We start from the raw sequence: 22,979 nt of genomic DNA, 5'->3' as shown, positions 1-22,979 counted from the left end.
CTATCTGGGGGAGGGGAAGGGAATGCACCATAGAATGTGGATGCTTGCACTACCAAGCTCTCTGGGGTGAGGTGTTGGGTGAGAAAACTAGGGTCTGTAGGAGCTGTTGATGGCGGCGGCCAATTGTCCTATTTACAGGAGCCCCTGTGCTGGGTTTGGACTACGTCCCCAGCTGGACATCAGTAAGGGCCTCATTAAAGGGTAACACTGGCTCAGATGTAGCAACCCCTGGTGGAAGCACCTCTGTCAAGGATATTAGTCCTGATCGGCATAGGCAAGTCCAGGTCCAAGAAAACAGCTGCCCTACGCACCACCATGGAATATGAAGCTCCTTCCTCTGTAGCCACAAAAGGAGGTGAGAGCATACCAGCATCTGGAGAAGTATTCAATCCACTGGTTTCCCCTAGATCCTCATACCAGTCCTGCTCCTCTAATTCATACTTTAAAGGGTCCTCAGACCCCTACCATTCCTCACCTGTCCCTGGCTGTTCAAAATAAGCCTCAGGCACTGATCTGGCTCCGGATCATCTGGAATGAGGATGGGGCTCCCACCACCGGTGGGCGCCAGCAGTGGGGGGAGCGTCAACGTCGGACAAGGCGCCAGAGAAGGCCGTCTGTGTGAAACCAATGCTGGTCCTGATCTGATATCGGATCCTAGGGTCCCCAAAGGCGCAGAGGCCGAAGCCACCGGCATCAAACCCGATGGGCCCCCTGCTGACCCCAACGGGTCCGAAGACCCACCCGCAGGGGCAGCCTGTTCAAAAACAAAGCGCATGGCTTCGTAGAAGTCTTTAATTTGAGCGGGGGGTCGCTCCCGCTTACGGATAAGGGAGGAGACGTGAAGTCAGCCCTGGCATCGGCTCTGCAGAACTGTGCTCGGAACGTCGACGTTCCCGTGATGCCTCATTGGCCGACGGGGTGACAAAGTCAAAGTCTGCTTGGACTTCTTCTTCTTCTTGTGCCTCTTACCCAAGTGCCCCGAGGACCTAAAGTGCGAAGAAGAGGAATTGAGGCTCCTGGAGCAGTCCAGCAACCTCCTCGTCGAGCAGGACCGTGACCTCCTAGGAGTCTGTCAACCGAAGTCGACTGCAGGGCAGCCATGAGCTTCAGAGACTGCTCTCTCAAAGCCTTCGGGGCCATGGTCCAGCAGTTGGAGCACAACTTTGCGTCGTGGTCTCTCTCGAGACTCCAGAGACATACCTGGTGGGGGTCCGTCATGGACATGGTGTGACTGCAGGCGCCACACGGCTTAAACCCCATCATCCTAGAAGACATCCTCGCACTGATATGAAAAATCTTCAACAAAACGGACGAAAAAAGGATTGCCAAAAAAGGCAAAGGTTAGCTCGATCCCGGACCTGTGCTTAACCGGCACAGAAGGAAAATAACTGATGTACACGCGCCTGGGTGGTGCCTTTATAGGTGACCATGACATCACAGATGGCTCCAAAGATGCTGACGAAGCCACGCGGAGCCGAACACGGATTCGAACGACGCCACCTGATGGCGCGCGCATGGTATTGCTCAGCAAAAAATTCGGGATTCGAAGCGGATGCCAGGGATTTCAAAGGTAAGCTAGACGTTTCTATCAGATACAGAGTTTAGACCAAGGGCCCTGCAAGGTGTCAGCGATGGACTTGCTAAAGGGAAGTAAGGAATTAGCTGCGGTTCACTCCAGTACTGCAAATGATGCACTCTCTTCCATTTGTGGCCCAAATGGTGAGCCCAACTCTGTATTAGTGGTTATGTTAATCCTACTGGCAATCCATAAATCCATGGGTAAAATTCCATAATGGTGGAAGGGAATCACCGTCCCCCTCCACATCATCATCATCTCACTCTGGTGGTGTATAATATTTATAATCAGAGCCAAATAGACAATGGAGCCTCTGCTAGTGCATCCACCTTTGTAGAGGCACTGGCGCAGAGTTAGGGTATATGACAACTGACCGCGCTTTAATCATTTTGTAGCACAATAGCAGGCAGATGTCAGTTCAGGGTCACACATTGGAATCATCACCGGATCCTCTTCTGATGCCCTTGGTACCATCAGCAACAAGCTTCATCATGGTGTCTTTGATGGACCCAATCTGCTGCGGTGTCGCTGATGTCTTGAGAAACTCGAATGCACAGGATCAGTTGGGAAATTGGCTCCACAACCATTTACAGAGAACCCTGTGGGAGACGGACTGGCATCACAACTTCCTCACACTTTGTCCTTAGATACAAAATGGTGTAAAGGGGCTGGGTCTCATTTCGCTTTTTTGCATTTAGACTTCAATTTGTACTTGCTGGAGGATTTCCACCACAAAATGGTCCTCAGCATTGGCACTGGATTCCACATCCACAACCGGCAACACTACTTAGTCAAGGGCTGAAACTAATTCTTATGTTCAGTGATAAACAACTTTGCTTATTGAACCTGTATCATCTTCATGTGCAAGAGGTCATACTCATCAAAGAACTTTGAGTCGTGTCCCATGTCCAAACACTGGAGACGTACCTGTGCCAATTCTTGGCTGTTTCCCACAACGGATTTTTTTTTGTAAGTCTCTGGGAGGATGGCAAATTTGCAAATGGAAATCCGGATCCATAATGGAAGCCAAAGAAAGACATCAGCCCGCAAGTGTGGCGCATATATATGACTCCACTCTTTCATTCCTGGGGTGGCAAAGAGCTAGCGCAGAGCCCTAAGCTGCCACCTATAGAATCTGGTGCCTGGGGAGTTTTCTAAGGTGAGGAATCTGCAGTTAGAAATATTCATCAGGATCTTTAAGCTCTGATATGAAAAGGAAATTTGCTTGAAATCCAGCTGTCATAGTCAGCTAACAGGTAGACTAGGTAAACCATATGTTGAATCTGAAGGATCATTTCTGAAAGGGAAAAGGGGACTAATCGAAAAATATCTGGATTGATACAGAAAATATTTGGATTGAAGTATGACTCTGTCTTAGATGGAGACATCTAGTTTTCTGAGCCAGTTTTACTGATCTAACTTGTAGATACCTTTCGTGCTAGTGCGTTTTCAGTTCCATCCCAACTTTAAAAGAGGTCTATACAGTTCACATTAAGACAGTGTATCTGCCTTGCCTGGAACCAGAATGTACACAGAATAATATGCAGTACTATCCCAATCTTAACATGGACCTAAGAATGTACCACAGCTTAGATATCTAGGATGCTAGCATTCTGGGAGTTTAGGAGTAAACATGTCTCCATGATTAAGAAAAGCAAAATGTTGTCTGCTCTGAATCACCGTTCTAACCTATTTCTCTAAGGGATTAGGAAAACTACACTTCAGAACCAAACTAAAATTGCTTTAAATCTCTGCATAAGCTCTATGAAATGGATTTTTCTAGCTGAGGGAGTCTCTCGATGAATACTCTAAAAAAACTTTCATTTAAAGATGATTTTACACCTTTGTGGCACTGGAAAAGAAGTTGATATGCAGTTGTGTGGTTCTGGCCACCATCAGTCAAAAACAAGTTGTACAACAAAGGAGTAGAAAGAGCTTGGACTCTCACATTAGGAGGTGAGGGTCCAAGATTCTAAATATATTAATAGATAAAGATCTTTAAATATTTCTAAATATACTTAAACTTAAAATATTTCTTGTACTTTATTAAATTACCTGTTGGAGATTCTTCATTTTACAGAAGTAGCAGAGAAAAGAGGAAAAGGTTTGCAGCAAAAAGCACACAGGGTCACTTGTTCATGAAAATGAAACATGTTAAAATGGTTCTGACAAATGTATTACCAACACATTTATTGGTCTAACCATTTAGAATTGCTTTTAACAGCTTCACAAAGCCAAACTGCTGTAAGCCATTCTTGAAGAATCTTTCATTTTGCTATGTTTGATTTTCTGTTTTGTGTCTTTTAAGGCAGGGGTTGCCCACTTGACTCCCTACATTTTAGTTTGAATACTCTTTTGCCTGCCTTCCATGTCCCTTTATGAATCCACTTTTGTACAAATCCCTTACTGCTACTTCTGCTTTGCTTCATTTTTTCAAACCCTTACTTCACTTCCTGCTTTACTCACAATTTTTTCTATTTGTACAAACCCTTTACTCTTAACTCTTCTTTATTTGTTTCAAGCACCTTACTGCCATTTTTTAAATTTTTTATTTACAGACCTTATTCCCCTTTCTGCTTTACTCCTTATCAAACTCTTTCATCCTCTTAGATTTGACTCCCTTTCTTTAAAAAATAAAACTCCTACTTTCACTCTACTTCATTTTTCAAACTCCTTAGTCATCTTCCTGCTTTACTACCATTTTTTTTTTTTTTACAACCGCCCTACGCCTTCTTGTACTTTACTCCTTTTTTCAAACCCCTTGTTAACATTTTCTGTTTACAAACCCATTCTCCCTCTGCGTTTCTCCCTTTCTATAAACCTCCTACTACCTTTCCTTTTTTAGAAACTCCTTTCTCCTGCTGCACTGCATTTTTTCCTAACACCTTACTCCCCCTCCTGCTTTGCTCTAAATTTGTTTTTAACAAACTCATTAGTCCCTCTCCTGCTTTAGTTCACTTTCGTCGAAATCCCTCTGTCACACTTCACTCTTTTTTTAACAAAACATCTTACTATTTCCCCGTACCCGTCGACCTCTACCATCCTGTATACTCACATCCCCTATTACCTCTATCATGCTGTCTTTTAAAATAAATATTTACTTTTCTACAGAAACATTATGCTTTGTGGCAAAGGTATGAGAACAGTATATAAGAGATCAAGAAACTTCTCTTAATGTCTATGAAATCTATAGATCAAGTCTTAAAACTCTAAGGTATTCAAAGGTTGTGGATGAAAAAATTGAGATTTAGAAAGGTAGCTCAGAATTTTAATAGGTAATTTCAGCTCCAGGGTTGCTTGTCTGAGGGTGCCGTTCCAGCTATCTTCTTGAACGAACCACACTTTCTCAATCCAAAACCAGAACAGTGAATATTTTGTAATACAGGGAACCAACTGGGACATTTGCACCTGCTCCCATGTTTGTCTCTGTTTTTTCTTCTAAGAGAATGGTCAACCCTGAAACTGGAATTCTTGTTAAACAATAAGGATTGTGATTAGTAAAGTGTGACCTGTGGTCCGTGGACCCCTGGGGGTCCACAAAGCCTCCTCAGGGGCTCCGTGACTGCTTAGAAACGTATATAAAATTAACAGATTAGGTCCCCAGCTTTCAGTAATGACTCAGTGGGGGGGGTCCCCAGATTTAAAAAATGATTCAGTGGGGTTCCCTGTATAGATAGAGTGGGTTCCACAGAAGCCAAAAGGTTGGGAAACACTGGATTAGCATATTCAGAGTATGGCAACTGGAAACAATTTTCTTGTGAGCCAAATTAAATTCTCTGTTATTGGTGCTTTATGAAAAGTACCGGACCTTCTACCCAATCCTCTCACACCATAACAATGAGAAAAGTGTGAGCAGTTATGCATTTAGAACATACAGCATTCCCAACATTTCCAAACTGCAAATATAGTGATTACCATTATACTTCCTGTCTCATCACATAGAGTGCTTCTTGCACTTCAAAGACTGCTAAACGCATAAAAAGAGATACAGGCTTAAAGCTGCCATTTAGTTGCACACAAAACATACTCTTTATTCTGCTACGTTGTCTGTGTAAATTACGTGCATTATATGCAGTAACAGAGTCTCAGTGGTGAACAGACAGCGTTATTTCATAGCTTAGTCACAATATTTCAGAAGACATCAAGACCATAACTGACCCTGTTTTCCCATGGGAATACTTAATTCTAACAACTACTCAATTTTGCCACAATTTCTAAGCTGAGATACGTCCCAGGCACTCAAAAAAACATGCAAACCAAGATCTATCACAGATCCTTATCTAAAACATCCTAGTTCGACAAAGAGGACAGCAAATGGAGGATTTAATTGTAATGCCAAGTACTGAGAAAAACTATACATATGTTTATTACAGTGTCTTTTGAAGCACCTATGTGGCACTTGGAAACACTTTGTGGTCTTTGTCAACAGGTTAGGATCTATGACATTCAATGATTGTGAGAGAATCAGGAGACGTCATGTTTAAAGTGCCAATGACAGGAGTTCAATTTGGGTCAACTGTCTACTTTACAATCCTCACATGGGGCTTGATGACATCGGGTTAAATGGAGTCTAGATTCTGAAGGAAAATGCTGGAGAAAAAGGCCCAATTCATCAGAGGGGTAGTCTGTTAATGATGTGCTCCAAGTGGGACAGTGAGAAGTCAGTTATATTTTTCTGCATACCCCAAGTGGCACTAGACTCAGTCCAAATGCCCAGAATCCTGGTATAAGAGCTGCTGAGACACTTATAGTCCCCCTGACACAGAATCACAGTCACTCTGCACCATTCTATTTAGTGAAAAGCTTAAACAAATTAATATATACCCCCCGAGACAGGATAAAAGTCCCCCTTTGGTAATGGATACTGTATTTTATCGTTATTTCAGAAATATCCCCTATCCTCCCCCAGATATTTTTTACAAGCTTAAGCACAAGATGTCACACTGGCTCATGTGATACCAACCTTACTTGAAATACTGTGTACTGAAATGCACTTTCCCTGCCATGCCCTTCAGTTCCAGCTCCCTATGGGCACAAAGATCTGAGCACACAGAGGAGGCGCAGTCACCAAAAAAAACCTGCAGAGGAATCTTCAGTTTCCAATAGAACCAACGTTACCAAACTGATGCAAACATTTATTGTACCAAGCACCATAGTTTTACATAATCTTTATCACTGAACGATTACCCAGCAAAACCAAACATTCTGGAGACAGCAGCTTCGGACTCACAAAAAGGAGCAAACCCACCTGAAAACATGCTCAATCACCAATCTTTCAAACAAGGCTTTGGTTCTGACATTTGGTTCAAGACAATAATATTTCAGAAAAGTAAGCACAGAACATCAAGTTGTTACCTTGTACATAGTGTTGAGGTATAGGGACATGTGCCAGTACCACTGCAGCCACCATCCTTGTTCCCTTTTTTATGGTTTTCTCACATTATTCTACCAATGCTTCAGTTGCAGCACTCAAACTAGGAATGACATCTTTTACGTTTCTTTTTCTCACCAGATTGACAATTTCTGGAACATCTGGATTACCTTCTCAACCAGATATGATTTTTTGGTGGTGGTCATACAGACAGGCTAGACTTTCAAGGTAGTCTTGGTCTCTCTGATGCAAGACATAGGACTATTCCACCCTTGTTGGGGTCTCTTAAACATCAGTGGACCACTTAATACTAGACATCAATTCCCTTTAGCATTAAACTTTCTGGGTCCCACCAAGAAAGTCTAGCTGTCATGGTGAAGCCATAAAAATCACAGGCCATAGTCACTGGGTGTCCTTCTTAGATGTAACATTTGCACACCTGTAAAAATAGGTGAACCCTATATGCGTCTTTAAGAGAAGATCAGCAAACACATCACCTAATTTTAAATACTTTAGTAACAATCTGAGAAGGAAGTTAATCGTGGTGCGGAAAAGGAACGAGTAACACGTCACCACTATTGTTAACCTGGTATTTCCTTAAAATAATTTGGAGCTTCTTAGCACCATTGAGGCTCTTAGGGCCTAAGTTGTGTTTGTCAGTGCTGTGACAGTATGAAACAAACAGTTTGGCTTTTTCTAAGCTAATGAATCTGCAAATATAATGGTATTAATTATAGCCAAGTCTACAAAAAGAAGTAGCATGGTAATTCATTAAGATTTAGCTTTTTGTTTTAGTATTCAATTCAAACAATTACCCAGTTAGATAATACTAGATTAATTTCATGAAACTATAATATTGTTATAATATTCAAATAGAGGGTTATCCCGTGTTGCCAGTGAATTCTAATACACGTGATGTCCTCTACAAAACATACTTAATGAAAATTACTATATCCATTATATTGCTCTATTTAGTTATTTTTATAATGAATATATGTCACTGTACTCACCTTATTAACTGCAAAAGCAGTGATGATGTCTGAATCTTTGTGGATAATCCGTGCTCTGCTCACAGGATAACCAAGATCTGCTTCTATCTAAATTAAAAATGCATGCAACATAATATAGAATTAAGTGAAACATATGGCACCTCTGTGTCAGAAAACAAGGTTGCAGCTTAGGCTCAGTTTATTTATGTTGGCCCATGAGTTAACCAATTTCCCTCTTGTTCCTTTAGATTAATTATTTGCACCAACAAGTATATTTATCACGCACATTTTAGATTCTTTCTGAATATCATATCATTGAATGCAGTGCTTTTTCATTTATTTAATTAGCCACTGTATTATAATTAATATTGACAAAGTGTAGATTGAAGTACTCAGACAACAGTTTAACAAAGTAATTAACATGTAGTCTTATGGTTAATAAATCATCACAATGGATGGAAACAACTGTGTACATCAATATATATTGATATTACTACAGTTCTATGATGTAGGTGTTTGCCAGTGTTCCTCAGCAGTATACTGCAAAAACATTTGTTAGTGATGACTCAGGAAAAGTTACTTATTTGTAGTTAGTTCACCATCGAAGTATTTTCTTGAATTTGCCATGCTTTACATTTCTCCACCACAATGTTTTTGCTTTAAATTTTTACAATAAAGGTTATAGAACAGCATTTAAACAAGCATGTATTCAACATAGAAAGTGCTAAGTTAAGAAGAAGCCTACAAAACTATGAGCTTAAATTGAAATGCACCAACAATTATCAAATGATTCCAAGGAGATGGTTTTGAATTGTCTGCGTGCCCTGCTAAAAAAATAATTGTACAGGCACTAGGCTTATTTAAAAAACATATATCCTATTTTCATTGCTTTTATGTATTTATTCTTCCACAGCATGCATTATTGCAGGTTTCCAATATCTGAAAAAGTTGCTTTACTTCTTTAACTACTGAATGTCCATCTTTTTAGCTTTTGTTTTGTTCCTGCATCAACAACTATTGTCTTAATGATGTGTTTTTTTCTGTGAATTTCAAGTTATTTATTGAATCTCTATGCCATAATGATTATCATTTCTCTTGGTAAACACAATATGTCGTGCTAGGGGTATGCTGGAGGTCAGTAGAAGACAGAGTAACTGGTTATATGAGTCATAAAGATGAAGTGTTAAGGGGGAGGCAGTTAGTCTATCGTGTGACAGTACATATGTCAGCCACCATCTATCTTGGCCCAGGGTTGAGAAGGTCTATTTGGCATAAGATCCCCACCTGCCACAGATATAACCCTTTCAAGCTCTGATCAAAAGCTGCCTAAAAGGTTAATCAATGACCCAAGCAATTATGAACATGAATTGCTCTAAGCAGTAATAAACAACAAAAGCCCCAGACAGTTATGAGCATCAATGATTCTAAGCAAAAGTGCACCACAATTTATCCAGGCAGCTGAACTCCTTAATGGGCTGAGCTAGGGTTCTGCAAAGTCAGTCCTGGAGAGCCGGGTCCATGCCAGGTTTTTAGCATATTCACATTTAGAAAAAAGATCTTTCAGAAATCTACATTTTTCTAAATTTGGATATGCTAAAATTTCAGCGTGAAATTAGCATATTTGCATTACTGCATGCATTAGTTGCATCAAAGCTTTGACACAAAGTGAGATGTTATGTCTGATCATCACCAACAGTGAAAGATCCTGAATAAACATGATTCATTGCTTTCTTCAACGTTACCTTGTTGTTGATAAACAGCTGTTTTATTTACCATAGGAATTAAGATCCTACAGCTACTGAAAGGCAGGTTAATACCCACCTTGCATGCAAGTTAGTGATGCAAGCTTTTACAAGTGGAGTGATTGTGTATCCTGGGCAGTGTGTAGTTGGCGTCTTGATGAAAGCCCTGGAACCAAGTAGCCTCAGTATAGGTGCTGAAAGATCTCAACTATTTATTAGGGTCAGGGGATCATAATATTTCTTAACCTGTCAGAGGACCATAATATTCTTACCCCCTCGAGATTTTCTTTAACCATACTCAAACAACATTTAATAAATGGAAACCAAGGATGGTTTTAGGTATTTAAAAAAAATCTTTTTAGGTACCCCGGTAATGAACATATCTTATCAATATTTTCATTCTCTTTGTTATTGACAATCAAGTTACTCACCTTTGGTAAGTCCTTATCTGATAGAGACTCTCTCTAGCCGAAGATTCCTTCCCTTAAACTTATTTGCTCCAGTCTGACGCCTGTGAATCATTCTTTCATGATCAGTACCCCTATGCACCGGTAGGTTAATTCCTTTGGCTCTGCGTTTCATTATCCATGCCAGAAATAACGTGTGTGGTACCTATATAGGCACCACCCCAGCTCGCGGACGATAGCTTTTTTCTCAACTTTCCACTCCAGGTGCATGCAGCCACAAAGAATTCTGACCACTGAAAAATAGTGTCCTGAAAGAGGTGAAAGAGGAAACAAACCTAAGTCTATAAATCTATGAGTGGGAAGGATGGTTAGGTGGGTCAGTAAAGAATCTGTGGCTAGACAGTCTCTCTACCAGATAAGGCGTTACTGAAGGTAAGTAGGTTATTCATGTAACATTCTTCTAGCCACATATTCCTTACCTTAGAAGAGGTACCCAAGGAATACCTCCCAGGTGGGTCTGCAAAACGATTTCACACTAGAAGGTTCTGCAGGCGCAAACAGGCAAAGTGTCCGTCTCTACGGACCTGACTGTTCAGGCAGTAATGCTTGGTAAACAGGTGGAGATGCCCACACTGCTACCTGGCCTATGACCAGGACTGGGACTCTGCAAGCTAATGCAGTGGTCGCAGCCTTGGCTCTGGTGGAATGAGCATACAAATCCTTAGGGGGTTTCTTCCTGGCGGGTGCATAGCGGATTTTGATACAGAGCATGAGCCATCGAGAGATGGTCTCTTTCCGTACCACCTTTCCTTTCTGGGCTCCGAAATACCCCAGTTGTTTGCCCTCCCAGAACTCATCTGTGCGGTCAAGGTAGAACAACAATGCTCTTTTTTGGGTCCAGCTGGTGAAGTCACTCCTCTTCCTTAGAGTGATGAGGCAGAACATAAAAAGTACGCAGGGTAGGCCTGATAGGATAGTTGTGCAGAATTCTTTTTTTTATTTTGTTTATTGGCATTTGAGAAAGAACAACAATGCTACACCACAAGGGGAAGGGAGGGAGGCACGGCATGAAAGCAAATAAGAGTACAAATAAGGCATCATATTAACCTACCAATAAGAGGCTGCATTCACCACAGCTGCAATGAGGTATTTCCCATGTAGGTACAGGTCGTGGTCCATCTGGTGAGAAGTGGGCAGAGAGCCATAATTTCTCCAGATTTCGGACACTCTGATACCAGCGGGACAGGGGAGCAGATGGAAACATGGCGGCACGGATGGGCATGTGCATTATTAGAGAGGTGACAAGTAGCGGCATCCAGGAGGGAGCCACAAGCTTTCTGCCAGAGGGGCAAGTCTCTTTGTCTTAGATATGTTAAAAAGGGTTCCCAGGTGTCTTTGGGGCGGGAGCAAGGAGGCATTTCACGGAGAGTTGCTCTTTACAGTAGATTGCGTCTTGCAGCCAATCCTCAACTGTAGGAGCAGGTCCTCTCCCTCAGTAAATAGCCACCCAGCTTTTGGCCAGGAGTAGAAGTATGGCAGTTATACGGTGGACCCTGGAGGGACATATTTGACATAATCCAAGAGGCCAACTAGAAGGGTTTGCGGGGGCGACCAGTGACAAGAAGCAAAGACAAAAAAAATCCTGGACCAGTATGTAGTCACTTGTGGACATTCCCAGGAAAGATGGAGTAAGGAAGCCTGAGGAGCAACGCAGAACAGACAGCAAGCATCCTCCAATAAGCTCATGCGATGGAGCTCCATCAGGGTGCGGTATAGCCTGTGAAGGAATTTGAAGTGAATGGGGTGCAGTTTATAGTTTGGGGAGAGGGCAGCCATTTGGCCACCGCAATATGACCATTGGGCACCAGTGATCATGGGGTTGCTGTCTTCTTCCCAGGTGGTGAGAGGTCGGGCTTGTCACAGGCGCTATGTCTTGCATGATGGAGTAAAGGCAAGTGACTAAACATCAGCGTGATGGGCTGGTTAGTATGTGTTTAAGTGTATGCAGAGTAGGAGGAGGAGGAGCCAGGAATGTACCATTCAGCGCGCATCATGTGGCTCGAAGCTGGTGGTAAAGAAGGATCTCAAACGCCGTGGAGGGCGGGGCTCAGAGGGCCCTAATAGAAGTAAGTGAAGAACATTGGGATATAGATATGCAAAGGTATGGAAGCCACCTCCAAGCGCTCTCATCCCAGCCCCTTTGTCCTGCAGATGCAGTAGTAGAGGGTTGCGTGTGAAGGGTACAGAGGGTGCATATAGGCAGGGAAGTCGGGCAGGGCATTTCAGAACATCTCATACCCACTGCACACACTCCACCTTATCAATAACAGTCTGCAACAGTGTATATGGTTCTTACAACACCACAGGAAGGATGCAAGCCGCTGCACAATCTGCCTCAACAGCTGTGTGTGGTTGGAATTGCGTAGGGTAAAGCAAAAAAAATAATGCTTTGATACTGGGTGCAAAATGCGTAGAGGAACAAGTTGGGCACGCCCACTTCTCCCTGTTAGAAAGGTAGGATGAGTGTCTCTCATGCTATCCTTGGTTGTTTGCAGGCCCAGATCAGGACAATGAGGTTAGAGTGCAGCCGCTGTAAAAAAAAAAAAAAATGTGCAGTAAGTGGGATCAATAGATTTAGAGATCAGGTACAGAAACTTAGGTAGGAAAATCATTTTCGAAATGGCTATCCAAACTGTTCGTGATAATGACAGTCGTGTCCACACCGGGATCCTCTCTTACAGCCACTCCACGGCATGGCCATAACTGACTTTCCAGAGTTCATCCAGGTTGCACCTGAGCCAAATACCCAGATAGTGCACTGATTCAGAGGCCAATTGCAGTGGGTAATCTGTGGTGAATGGCTTTGTCCACTCTGTGAGGGGAAACAGTGTGGACTTGGTCCAGTTGACTTGGATACTAGACTTTCCAACAAACCAAATGACCTCACAGATAACTGGGCTTAAGTTCTCTTGGGGATTACAAATCTATAGCGTCACATTGTCTACGTACATGGAAACCACCAGGCTCCTGGCCATGAGGCTGAGGCCTCTGCAGGCCTGATGTTGCCGCAGCCAGGCCACAAGGGGCTCAATCGATATAGGATCGGAGACAGAGGGCACCCTTGGCAAGTCCGGCAAGTAGTCAAGAATGGCTCCGACAGCATACTGTTGGGATGGGAATAGGCGATAGGGCAGCAGCGGCAAGCTGAGGATCAATGTAATGCATGAGGGCAAACATTATGCAGAGCTTAAGTAAGGTGGATCTACCTTGCACAAACCCAGGTTGGTCCAAGTGTGCGATGTCTGGCAACAAGAGGAGGAGGCCTTTCACGAAAAGCTTTGCATAAATTTTATTATTTACATTTATTATGGAGAGCAGCCAGTAGGAGTCACAAAGAGCTGCCAGCTTGCCAGGTTTCAGAATTGTAACTATAACTGCCTCATGCACATATGGTGGCAATGCCCCAGATGCAAAGGAGTCATCATACAACAACAGCAGGTGAGGAGTAAGCAAGTCTGCGTACTCCTTCTAGAAGGAGGTGGTAAGGCCATCTAGTCCTAGCGCCTTGATGTTAGGCATAGTTCGAACAACTTGAATGACCTCTCCCTCAGAGAAAGGGGCGTCCAGATAGGAACGATTCACCCAGTCCAGCCAAAGCAACTGTATCGAGTCCAGGTATGTGGGAAGCTCCTCTTAACTAGGGACTGACATTGCCCTGTAAAGCTTAGAGTAGAAGGAGGTCATAGTTTGGAGTATCCTGTCTGGAGCAGACTGTCACTACCCTCGCTCATTCAGTAGCTCCAATACATGGACCAAGGACCACACCTTGCGCAGCACACTGACAAGCATCTGGCCAGGGCGATCTCCCTCACCATATCAGCATGCAGTCACCGTCTGGCTTAAATATTTGATTTTATCTAGGGCCACCTTCTCCTCCTCCTCATAGTTGGGGAGTTTCATGCAGATGGCTGCCATGGTAGTGGCTAGTTTAGTTGTGTAGTATTCTAGCTCTAGTGATCTAAGGTCTCGTTCCAGCATTGTGAGTTTTCCATGTTCTGGTGTGAGGATGCTGGATTGTTAGGAATTCAGATGCACTGAATTACTGTTTTGAAGGTCTCCCAATGGGTTGACAGGGAAGACACCAAACCAACGTTATTACTCAAGGCCTGCCAAAGAAAAGACAGAGGGTACCGCGCACCCGGACCTGCGCTTAACCAGCACGTAAAGGAAAGAACTGACTTACGCATGCCGGGGTGGTGCCTTTATAGGTGACCGTGACGTCAAAGACTGCTCCAACCACGCTGATGACGCCACGCGGATCCGAATGACGCACGCAGTGCGCAGGATACTACTCAGCAAAAAATTCTGGATTATAGCCGACGCCAGGGAATTCAAAGGTAAGGAATCCGCAGCTAGAAGTCTCTATCAGATGTAGTCTAGGATCGCAGTGTGGAGCTAATCCCAGAACAGTGCGTCTCAGGAGGTGGGTGGGCTCCTGCGAGCAGCCACCAGGTAAAGGCACACGGAATCAACTGTCGTAAAGAGAGCTCCAGCAAAACAGGGACATGGTCAAAGAGGGTACAAGGCAAGTGTGTCACCGAGGTGGACCAGGTAAGGGCGTCACGGGAGAGTAGGCAGTAATCAATATGTGACTACACCTTATGTGAAGTAGTAACACACATGCCCCCCATGTTGGTCACATGTGTGAGTCACCAGATGTTGTTTAGGTTAGCTGTCGACCATAAATGTGTGGAGTTGTGCCTCTGCATTTGGGTTGAGACGCCTAGGAGCACCAGAGCGATTCACCACACTGTCAAGGACCACATTAAAGTCTCCCCCACAAAGAACAGCTCCCAGACCCAGGCTGGTGATTAGACGTCAGAACTCAGAATTGTTTTTGGGGCTATCTGTATTGGGGCCATATATGGATGCCAGTATGACGGGGTGCCTATGCAGCGTGCCAGAAAGGAGGACGTATCTCCACTTGTTGCTGCATATGATGCGACACACCTGCCAGGGCGGGCCTATGCGCAGCAGTATAGCCACTCCTCTAATATAGTGAGAGTAAAGTGGGGTTTAAGTGTCAGCGCACCAGCACACAAGCCATCAGGATGTAGTGGATGGGTTAAGTGGAGATCCTGAGGAAGCAAATATCTATGTGGTGTCTGTGGTACAAATATGGTCTTTCTGCAGTCATTTAGCCAGCAAATATTCCAGAGTAGGCACATAGTGGAGGTCCTTGTGCTGAATGAAGATGGGGAAAACGATGTGGAAGGTGGGGCCAAGTGCAGCAATGTCTGAGGGTGGTAGGGAAATAATGCAGTGCTCTGCAAGGAATGTGTCAGGGGAAGGGAAAGTCAAACAACAAAAGCCTTTTAACATAGCCCACCCCAACCAAATCCAACACTCCAACATAGCTGAAAACTTTGATCCCACCCTCTCTCCGATCCTAGCATCCACCCCAAAAGTCATTCAACATGTGAATCATCCCTGAGGGTGGGAGCAAGTCAGACAAACACCCCAGGTCATGAACAGACTGAGTGGTTGACAGGGTGCAAAAGCACCCAGCATGAGGTCAGCAGGCTCCCACTGAAGACTGTCAGTACTAAAATAGAGGCATCCATAGGCTCGCAAAGGTCAAAGTCAGCTAAGGGGCCACCCAGACACAAGTACTGCATTAGCACACCAATAAGTTTGATTGAGTTCCAGGACCTTATCCATGCGCAAGAGATGTTCACTCGTGACTTCTTGGGCATTATCTGCACTGTAGGAAAGTAGCTGCTTTTTGGCATGGTTACCCCACTTTTTGCCTGCTCTCTCCCTCTAAATTTGGTTGCTTAGGACTTTGCCTACCCCACAATTGGCATACTGGTGCCCTCATGTAAGCCCGTAGTATATAGTATTAAGGTACCCAAGACATTGGGGCACCAGGGGTTCCCCATGGGCTGCAGCATGTATTGTGCCACCCATGGGAGCCCATGCAAAATGTGTCTGCAGGCCTGCCATTGCAGCCTGTGTGAAAAGGTGCATGCACCATTTCACTACAGGTCACCCCTATGGCAGTCCCTCATAGCCCAGAGGGCAGGGTGCGGGCACACCTAAATGACCAGAGGTGCCCCTACGAACTCCAGATCCATTAGCCATTTTACCCATGTACTGGACACAGGTCATTCATTACCTGTGTCTAGCTACATAATGGTATTTTCAAACCTGGGCATGTTTGGTATCAAACATGTCAAAATCATACCCCAATACTGTTGCTAGGGTTGGTTGTATGATTCCATGCACTCTGGGGCTTTTTAGGGAGCCCCCAGCATTTCTCCTACGAGTATTAAAGGGTTTTCCAGGCAGCCTACACTGCCGCCACTCTCCAGACAGCTTTCTGCCCTCAAGCAGAGGAAGGCAACACCCTCTCTCTTTGGAAATAAGTGTTACATGGCTTTAAAGGGTCGGTCTTCGGATTTGACGTGCAAGATTCCAGCAGGACTTCTCTGCATTGTTTACTTCATCTTCTGGTCACTGGGACTGCAGCTGAACTCTCCAGGAACCGACAATCTGCAACTCCAGTGATGACTACGCGCTGCAACATTGTTTCTTTGGCTCCTTCCAGCAAATGCAACATTTCCCTGGCTGTGCATCCTCTGAGGGAGATGAGTCTTCGGTTGCACAAGAAGTAAGGCACCAACTGCAACGATGACCGACTGCGTGGATTCTCTCTCCTCCGGAACTGCATGGATCCTGCATCACAGGTGGTGGTCTGGAGTGGTCCCCATGGTCCTCTCTGAGCTGTCCAATTTGGGAGATAGTAAGCCCTTGCAGGACAGTACCCATTTGCACCACAACTCTTGCAGCTACCAAGGCTTGTTTGTTCCTCCTCCAAGGGATCTTGAGGCTCAGTGTAGCCCCGACCTCCAGTACTCTTCCCTACAAAGCATAGTCTCTTGTCTGCTGCTCCAGCGACAGAGGACTCCTCTCCAGGTGTGCTGAGTGGGCCTCACTGCGACTACTGTGCCTGCTGCCTGTGAAGGCTGCCACTTTTCTTGTAACTCTACCAGCTGCTGAGTGTCACCTCGGACTCCCTTCCTTGGGTTGAGTCCCCTGGACGTTGCTGGTCCTCTTCTGCCTTGCAAAACCTTCTTCTCAGACTCTTGCATTTGGCAAGAGTTGGTGGTGGTTTTCTAGCACCACTGACTGACTGCATCACTTGCATCACTTCTGGAACTCCTCTTCTGCTCCTGTGCTGCACCGCTGACCTGGTCCTGCATCCACAGAAGGGCGGGTAGTGGCTCCTGACAAAGCCGGACACTCCAACTCAAACTGGACTTGATCCCCTTCTTTTGCAGGTCATCTATGGTCAGGATCCACTTTTGGTTTCTTCCAGTCTTGTCTGGATCTTGCACAGTCCTTTTTCAAAGCTCTTCTGTGGGTTGGGGGGAAACCAGGTACTTACCTCTTCTCTCCTTGTCATTGGGGGGCACCCTGGTACTTAGTTTTTGGGGTTCCTAGTTTCTCCATCTCCCTTCTACAGATTCTTTGGGTGGGGGACTGCCTTTCACATTTTACTTACTTAGTATATGGTTTGTTCGCCCTCTAGGGCCTTCACTATTTGCTATTGTTTTTACTATTTGCTATTCCTTTCTACGCTAATCACTGACTTCTAAGGTCTACATAATAGTGTGTTTACTTACCTCCTATTAGAGTATTGCCTATTCAGTATTTTAGTATTTGCGTTATATAATAAAGTACCTTTATTTTTGTAACACTGTGTGGTTCTTTCATCTATGTAAGTGCTTTGTGACTCTAGTGGTATTGCATAAGCTTTGCATGTCTCCTGGATAAGTCTTGGCTGCTCATCCACAGCTACCTTTAGAGAGCAATGGCTTCTGAGACACTGTCAAAACCTCACTAGTTTGGGATACTTGGACCTGGTATAAGGTGATAATACCATAGGCGCTCACTACACACCAGGCCAGCTTCCTACATGCACCCGACATGCGATTTTCGAGGTGATCAAGGCGGTCTTCATGTTTGTCAACTCTCTCCTTAATGCGGTCAATACGGTTGGTCAGGAGGTCGATTTTTGCATCTATTGTACGCAGACTATTTTAAACATCTTGTGGGAGATCCCCTTGAGGCCAGTTGGAGGGCTCTCCAGCAGGCGCATCCTGTTCAGAGTGGAGCGTTTGGCGATTCACTCAAAAGTTAGTTTGAATTGGAGTGCATCTTCTTTCCCCATGGCCGGTCGAGGTGTAAGACAGGTGGGGGTCTGCAGCGTTGGCACGTGGTGGGTGTGCAGGGCCAATGTGCTGAGCTGTGAGGCAGCGCGATATGAGGCAGCACAATGATTTCAGTTCCCAGGTGGGAAGCAAAGGGCCTAGCTGAGTGGTCGGCACCTGAGAAGGGTCCAGTAACCACCCCCTCTCCCCACCCTGCTGTGGGAAGCTAGCTCTCTTCATGGTGCGCTAAAAAGGAGTACAATGTGCAGAGTCCACTGAATCCCCAGTTAGTTTGCAGAAGCAAAAGTAGATAGGACTAATGAACAAGTTACTTACCTTCGGTAACATTATCTGATAGAGACTCTAGCTAGCTGCAGATTCCTTACCTTTGAAATCCCTGGCGTCAGCTTCGAATCCGGAATTTTTTGCTGAGCAATACCCTGCACGTGCCGTCGGGTGGCGTTGTTTGGATCCACGTCCGTCGGTTGGCTCAGCGTGGTGTCATCAGCGTTGTTGGAGGCGTCTGTGACATCACGGTCACCTATAAAGGCACCACCCCGGCGCACGTACATCAGTTCTTTTACCCACGAACATCCATGCCAGAGGTGCAGAGTCATGGATAGAACCAACAGTTTGTCTGTGGAAAACTAGCACCCTGAAAGGGATAAACCCTAACCCTACTAGACATATCCGCAGAGCAGGGAGACATGGGTGGGTGTAAGGAATCTGCAGCTAGATAGAGTTTTTACCAGATAATGTGTTACCAAAGGTAAGGAACTTGTTCATCTGATAGAGACCTCTAGCTGAAGATTCCTTACGTTTGAATAGATACCCAAGCTGTAACCTCCTGGCGGTGGGCTGTGGATAAATCTCCTTTACACTAAAAAGTCCTGTAGGACCAAAAAGGCCAAGTGTCCATCCCTCCATGCCTGATTCTCCAGGCAATATTGTCTTGCAAACGTGTGCAAGAGTGCCTACATAGCTGCCTGACAGATATACAGGACTGGTACACCCTGAGCTAGCACAGTGGTGGCAGCTTTGCCCCTGGTAGAATGAGTCCTCAAGCCCTCAGGAGGCTGCTTCCTGGCCAATGTGTAGCAGATCTTAATGCAGAGAACAGCCCAGTAAGAAATGGTTTGTGTCTGCACTGCCCGAGCCTTCTTTGCTCCCACGTACCCCACAAATAGTTGGTCATCCACCTGGAACTCTTTTATGCGGTCAAGGTAGAACAACAACGCTCTTTTTAGGTCCAGCCGGTGGAGTCGCTCCTCTTGTTTAGAGGGATGCGGTGGAGCAAAGAAGGGGGGCAGGGTGATGTTCTGACCCAGATTAAATGGGGTCACCACCTTGGGGAGGAATGAGGCACGAGTTCTGAACACCACCTTGTCTAGATAGATAGTGAGATATGGTGGCTTTGATAACCGAGCTTGCATCTCACTCACCGTCCTGGCAGATGTTATTGCCACTAAGATGGCTGCTGTCTTGATGGTGAACAGCCGGAGGGGGCAGTTGTGCAAGGGCTCGAAGGGAGCACACATAAGAAATATGAGGACCGGATTTAAATACCATTGAGGCATAACAAAGGGCTTAGGGGGAAACATATGTACACGCCATTTGAGGAATCTATCTACAGTGGGACATTTGAAAAGTGAAGGAATGCCGATAAGGCAGAAAAATAGCTCTTGAAAGTACCCAAGTGTGGAAGTGCCACTGTTGGCATGGTTCCACAATTGGCACACCCCTGGCACACAGTTAAGTCCCTTGTAAAAGGTACCCATAGTACTGAGGGCCCTGTGGCCAGGGAAGGTCCTCAAGGGCTGCAGCATGTGATATGTCACCCTAGAGGCCCCCTCACCAAGCACATGCACACTGCCTTTGCAGCTTGTGTGTACTGGTGGGAGAAAATTACAATGTTGACATGGCACCCCTCTCAGGGTGCCATGCCCACAAATCACTGCCTGTGGCATAGGTAGGTCACCCCTCTAGCCGTAAGGCAGGGTGCACTATGCCACAAGTGAGGCATAGCTGCATGAGCAATATGCCCCTATAGTGTCTAAGTCCATTCTTAGACAATGTAAGTGCAGTGTGGCCATATTGAGTATGTGGTCTGGGAGTTTGTCATTACGAACTTCACAGGACCATAATGGCTTCAGTGAATACTGGGAACACCACTAAATCCAGGATTTAAGGGCTCCCCTGAACCTAGCTCGTCAGATTCCCGGCAACCTTAAGATGATGGCAGGAAGAAAGAAGAAGGACTGCTAAGCTGACCCCCAGCAGAGAAGACTCAAGACACCAACTGATTTGGCTACAGGTCTGTCTCCAGGTTCTGAAACCCTGCTACAAAAAGGGGACACGTCCTGCAGGAACAGAGACCTCTTAAAAGCCTCAAGAGGACTGCCTGTGCACCCGAGGACCAAGATCTCCCATTGTCCGCGGCTCAGTCCAGAAAGAATCTCCAGCAAAGGACTTCAGAACTGCCCTGGATCCTTCCAATCTTCCCAAAATCCTAACCCACGGGAATAAGGCTTGGGCCCTGCCCTGGATGGAATGCCTCCAGTTGGTGCCTGAGTTGGCATCAAACAATGCCCATCTGGTTATGTGTTGGAGTCGGGGATAAGAATGGGGGCGGAGCCGCCAGTATGTCAGACTGGTGACAGGTAAGGTCGAGGCGACTCAGTCCAGATCTGTCCATGGATCCAAGGGTTCCGACTGGCGCCAAGGTGAACCCTGCAGGTAGAAAACCAGTAGGGGCCTCTTCTGAACTCATGGGGCCCGAGGGCACACCAGTGAAGACAGGCTGCCCAAATACGAGGTGCATAGTCTCATAAAATGTACAGAGTTAGGTGGAAGTCACACCAGCTCCAGGAAACTTGGGGAGGTGCAGAGATGGCCCACGCACATGATCAACCACAAAGGCAGGCCTAGAATACCAACGTTCCCTTGTCTGTTCAGATGACTTTGACGGACAGGGAGAAGTAGAAGACGTCTTCAATTTCTTGTTTTTCTTCTGTTTTTGGGACTTACCCGAAGTCTCGGACAACTTTGACGATGATCGATGGTTCCGTGACCGATCAAGGGACCTTCCTGTAGACCGGGATCGAGACCATCGTGGCATCGCATGTGAAGTGGCAGAGATCTTGACAAATCACTCCCTCAAGGCCCTGGGGTGCAACAATAGATGCAGGTCTTGGTGTTGTGGTTGCATCTGAGACACCAGAGGCAAACGAGGTGTGGACCCCTTACTGACATTTGCCGGTAACAGGCACCACAGGGCTTTAAACCATCCTTCTTTTCAGACATTGTGACTCTATAAGGAGACAATGTCTCAAAAATCTTTGACAAACGATCAAAAAGGTAAGCCGAAAAGTGACTGGGGGTAGCTCTCCTCCAGATCTATGCTGACTTGCATGGAAAGCAAAGAACAGATGTGAGCGAACTGGGGTGGCGCCTATATAAGCACCGTGCAGGTCTCCTCCAGTGCTGGTGACGCAGACAACACCATGCAGAGTCTAACACCACCACTTAATGGCACACAGGTGTACTGCTCACAAAAGAAATTCTGGATGCAGTCTGACACCTATGGATAATTCTGAGGGAACAAATCTGCAGCTAGTAGTCTACCAGATAGGGTACTTGTTTACAAGGAAAGCTTCCTATTTAGGCAGGGGACACCCTTTTGTTGTTTTTTTTCTGATTGCAGTAGGGAGAGTTTATCCCTTGGCCTTTTGATTCAAGGTCTCATTCCCTCCTTGGGAGTAGGGCCCTGGGGTGGTCCCTGCTTCAGGCTTGTTGGTTTAGATCAGGATCATAGCCTGAATGTCCTGGACTCTTTTTTCTAGAGAAAAAGGCATGAAACCAAACAGTGTCCACAATGGCCCTGATGAAAGGGAGAGTCTGAGAAGGAGTCAGGTGTTTCTTCGTAACATTGATAGTGAACCCAAATGACGTCAGGATGTTTGCAGTAGTCTGGAGGTGGGTATCGACTGCCCGGGGTGTGGCTGCCTTAAACAGCCAGTCAGCAAGGTAGGGGGAAGACTGGGACCCCCTTACCTCCACAGCTGAATAGGAGCACAGCAAACTGAAAATGCTTGTGGCCCACCATGAACTGCAGATATCGCCACTGAGCCTGCAGGACATGAATGTGGAAAAAGGGTTTCCTGCAGGTCCCGGGCTACCATCCAGTCTCCAGGATTTAGGGCAGCCAAGACCTGAGCCAAGGTGAGCTTCCGGTACTTGTCCTTCCTTAGGAAGGCATTGAGAGGGTCAAGATTTAAAACAGGGTCAATGCCCTCATCCTTTCTGGGAACCAGAAAGTAGCAGGAATAACAACAAATACCTATTTCTGGCACCAGCATCCTCTCTATGGCTCCTTTGGCCATAAAAGCCTGCACTTCCTGATGCATGAGAAACATATTGCTTTGCCATCAGCTATTCTTGGGACGATAGCAAGAGTGGATGGTTGTCCAGCATGGAAGAGTGTAACACCCCTGAAGTATCTGGAGCACCCAATATTCCAGGGTGACAGCCTGCCACCTCGGTAGGAAGTGCCAAATCCTGCTGCCAACAGGGTGTAAGGGCATTGGTAAATACCCATTAAAAAGGCTTAGGGGCTGTGACAGCCAAAGGAGCTTTGGACTGGCCTGCTCACTGCCCTGTTGCCCCCATGACTTACGGT

General features: G+C 45.6%; 1 protein-coding gene across 1 annotated transcript in view; it reads right to left on the bottom strand.

The window, feature by feature from the left end:
• The window catches only part of DMXL1 (Dmx like 1), a 1,414,533-nt gene that overhangs the window by 173,889 nt on the left and 1,217,665 nt on the right, over window positions 1-22,979 (bottom strand). The window contains exon 34 of the mRNA XM_069226844.1: window positions 7,958-8,044. Within this exon, the coding sequence (XP_069082945.1) occupies window positions 7,958-8,044 (87 nt within the window). The remainder of the gene's footprint in view (window positions 1-7,957; window positions 8,045-22,979) is intronic.

This window comes from Pleurodeles waltl, chromosome 1_1 (genome assembly GCF_031143425.1).
Source record: "Pleurodeles waltl isolate 20211129_DDA chromosome 1_1, aPleWal1.hap1.20221129, whole genome shotgun sequence".
Lineage (NCBI taxonomy): Eukaryota > Metazoa > Chordata > Amphibia > Caudata > Salamandridae > Pleurodeles > Pleurodeles waltl.
The sequence above is the reverse complement of the archived record's forward strand: the minus strand, read 5'-3'. Positions and strand labels throughout refer to the sequence as shown.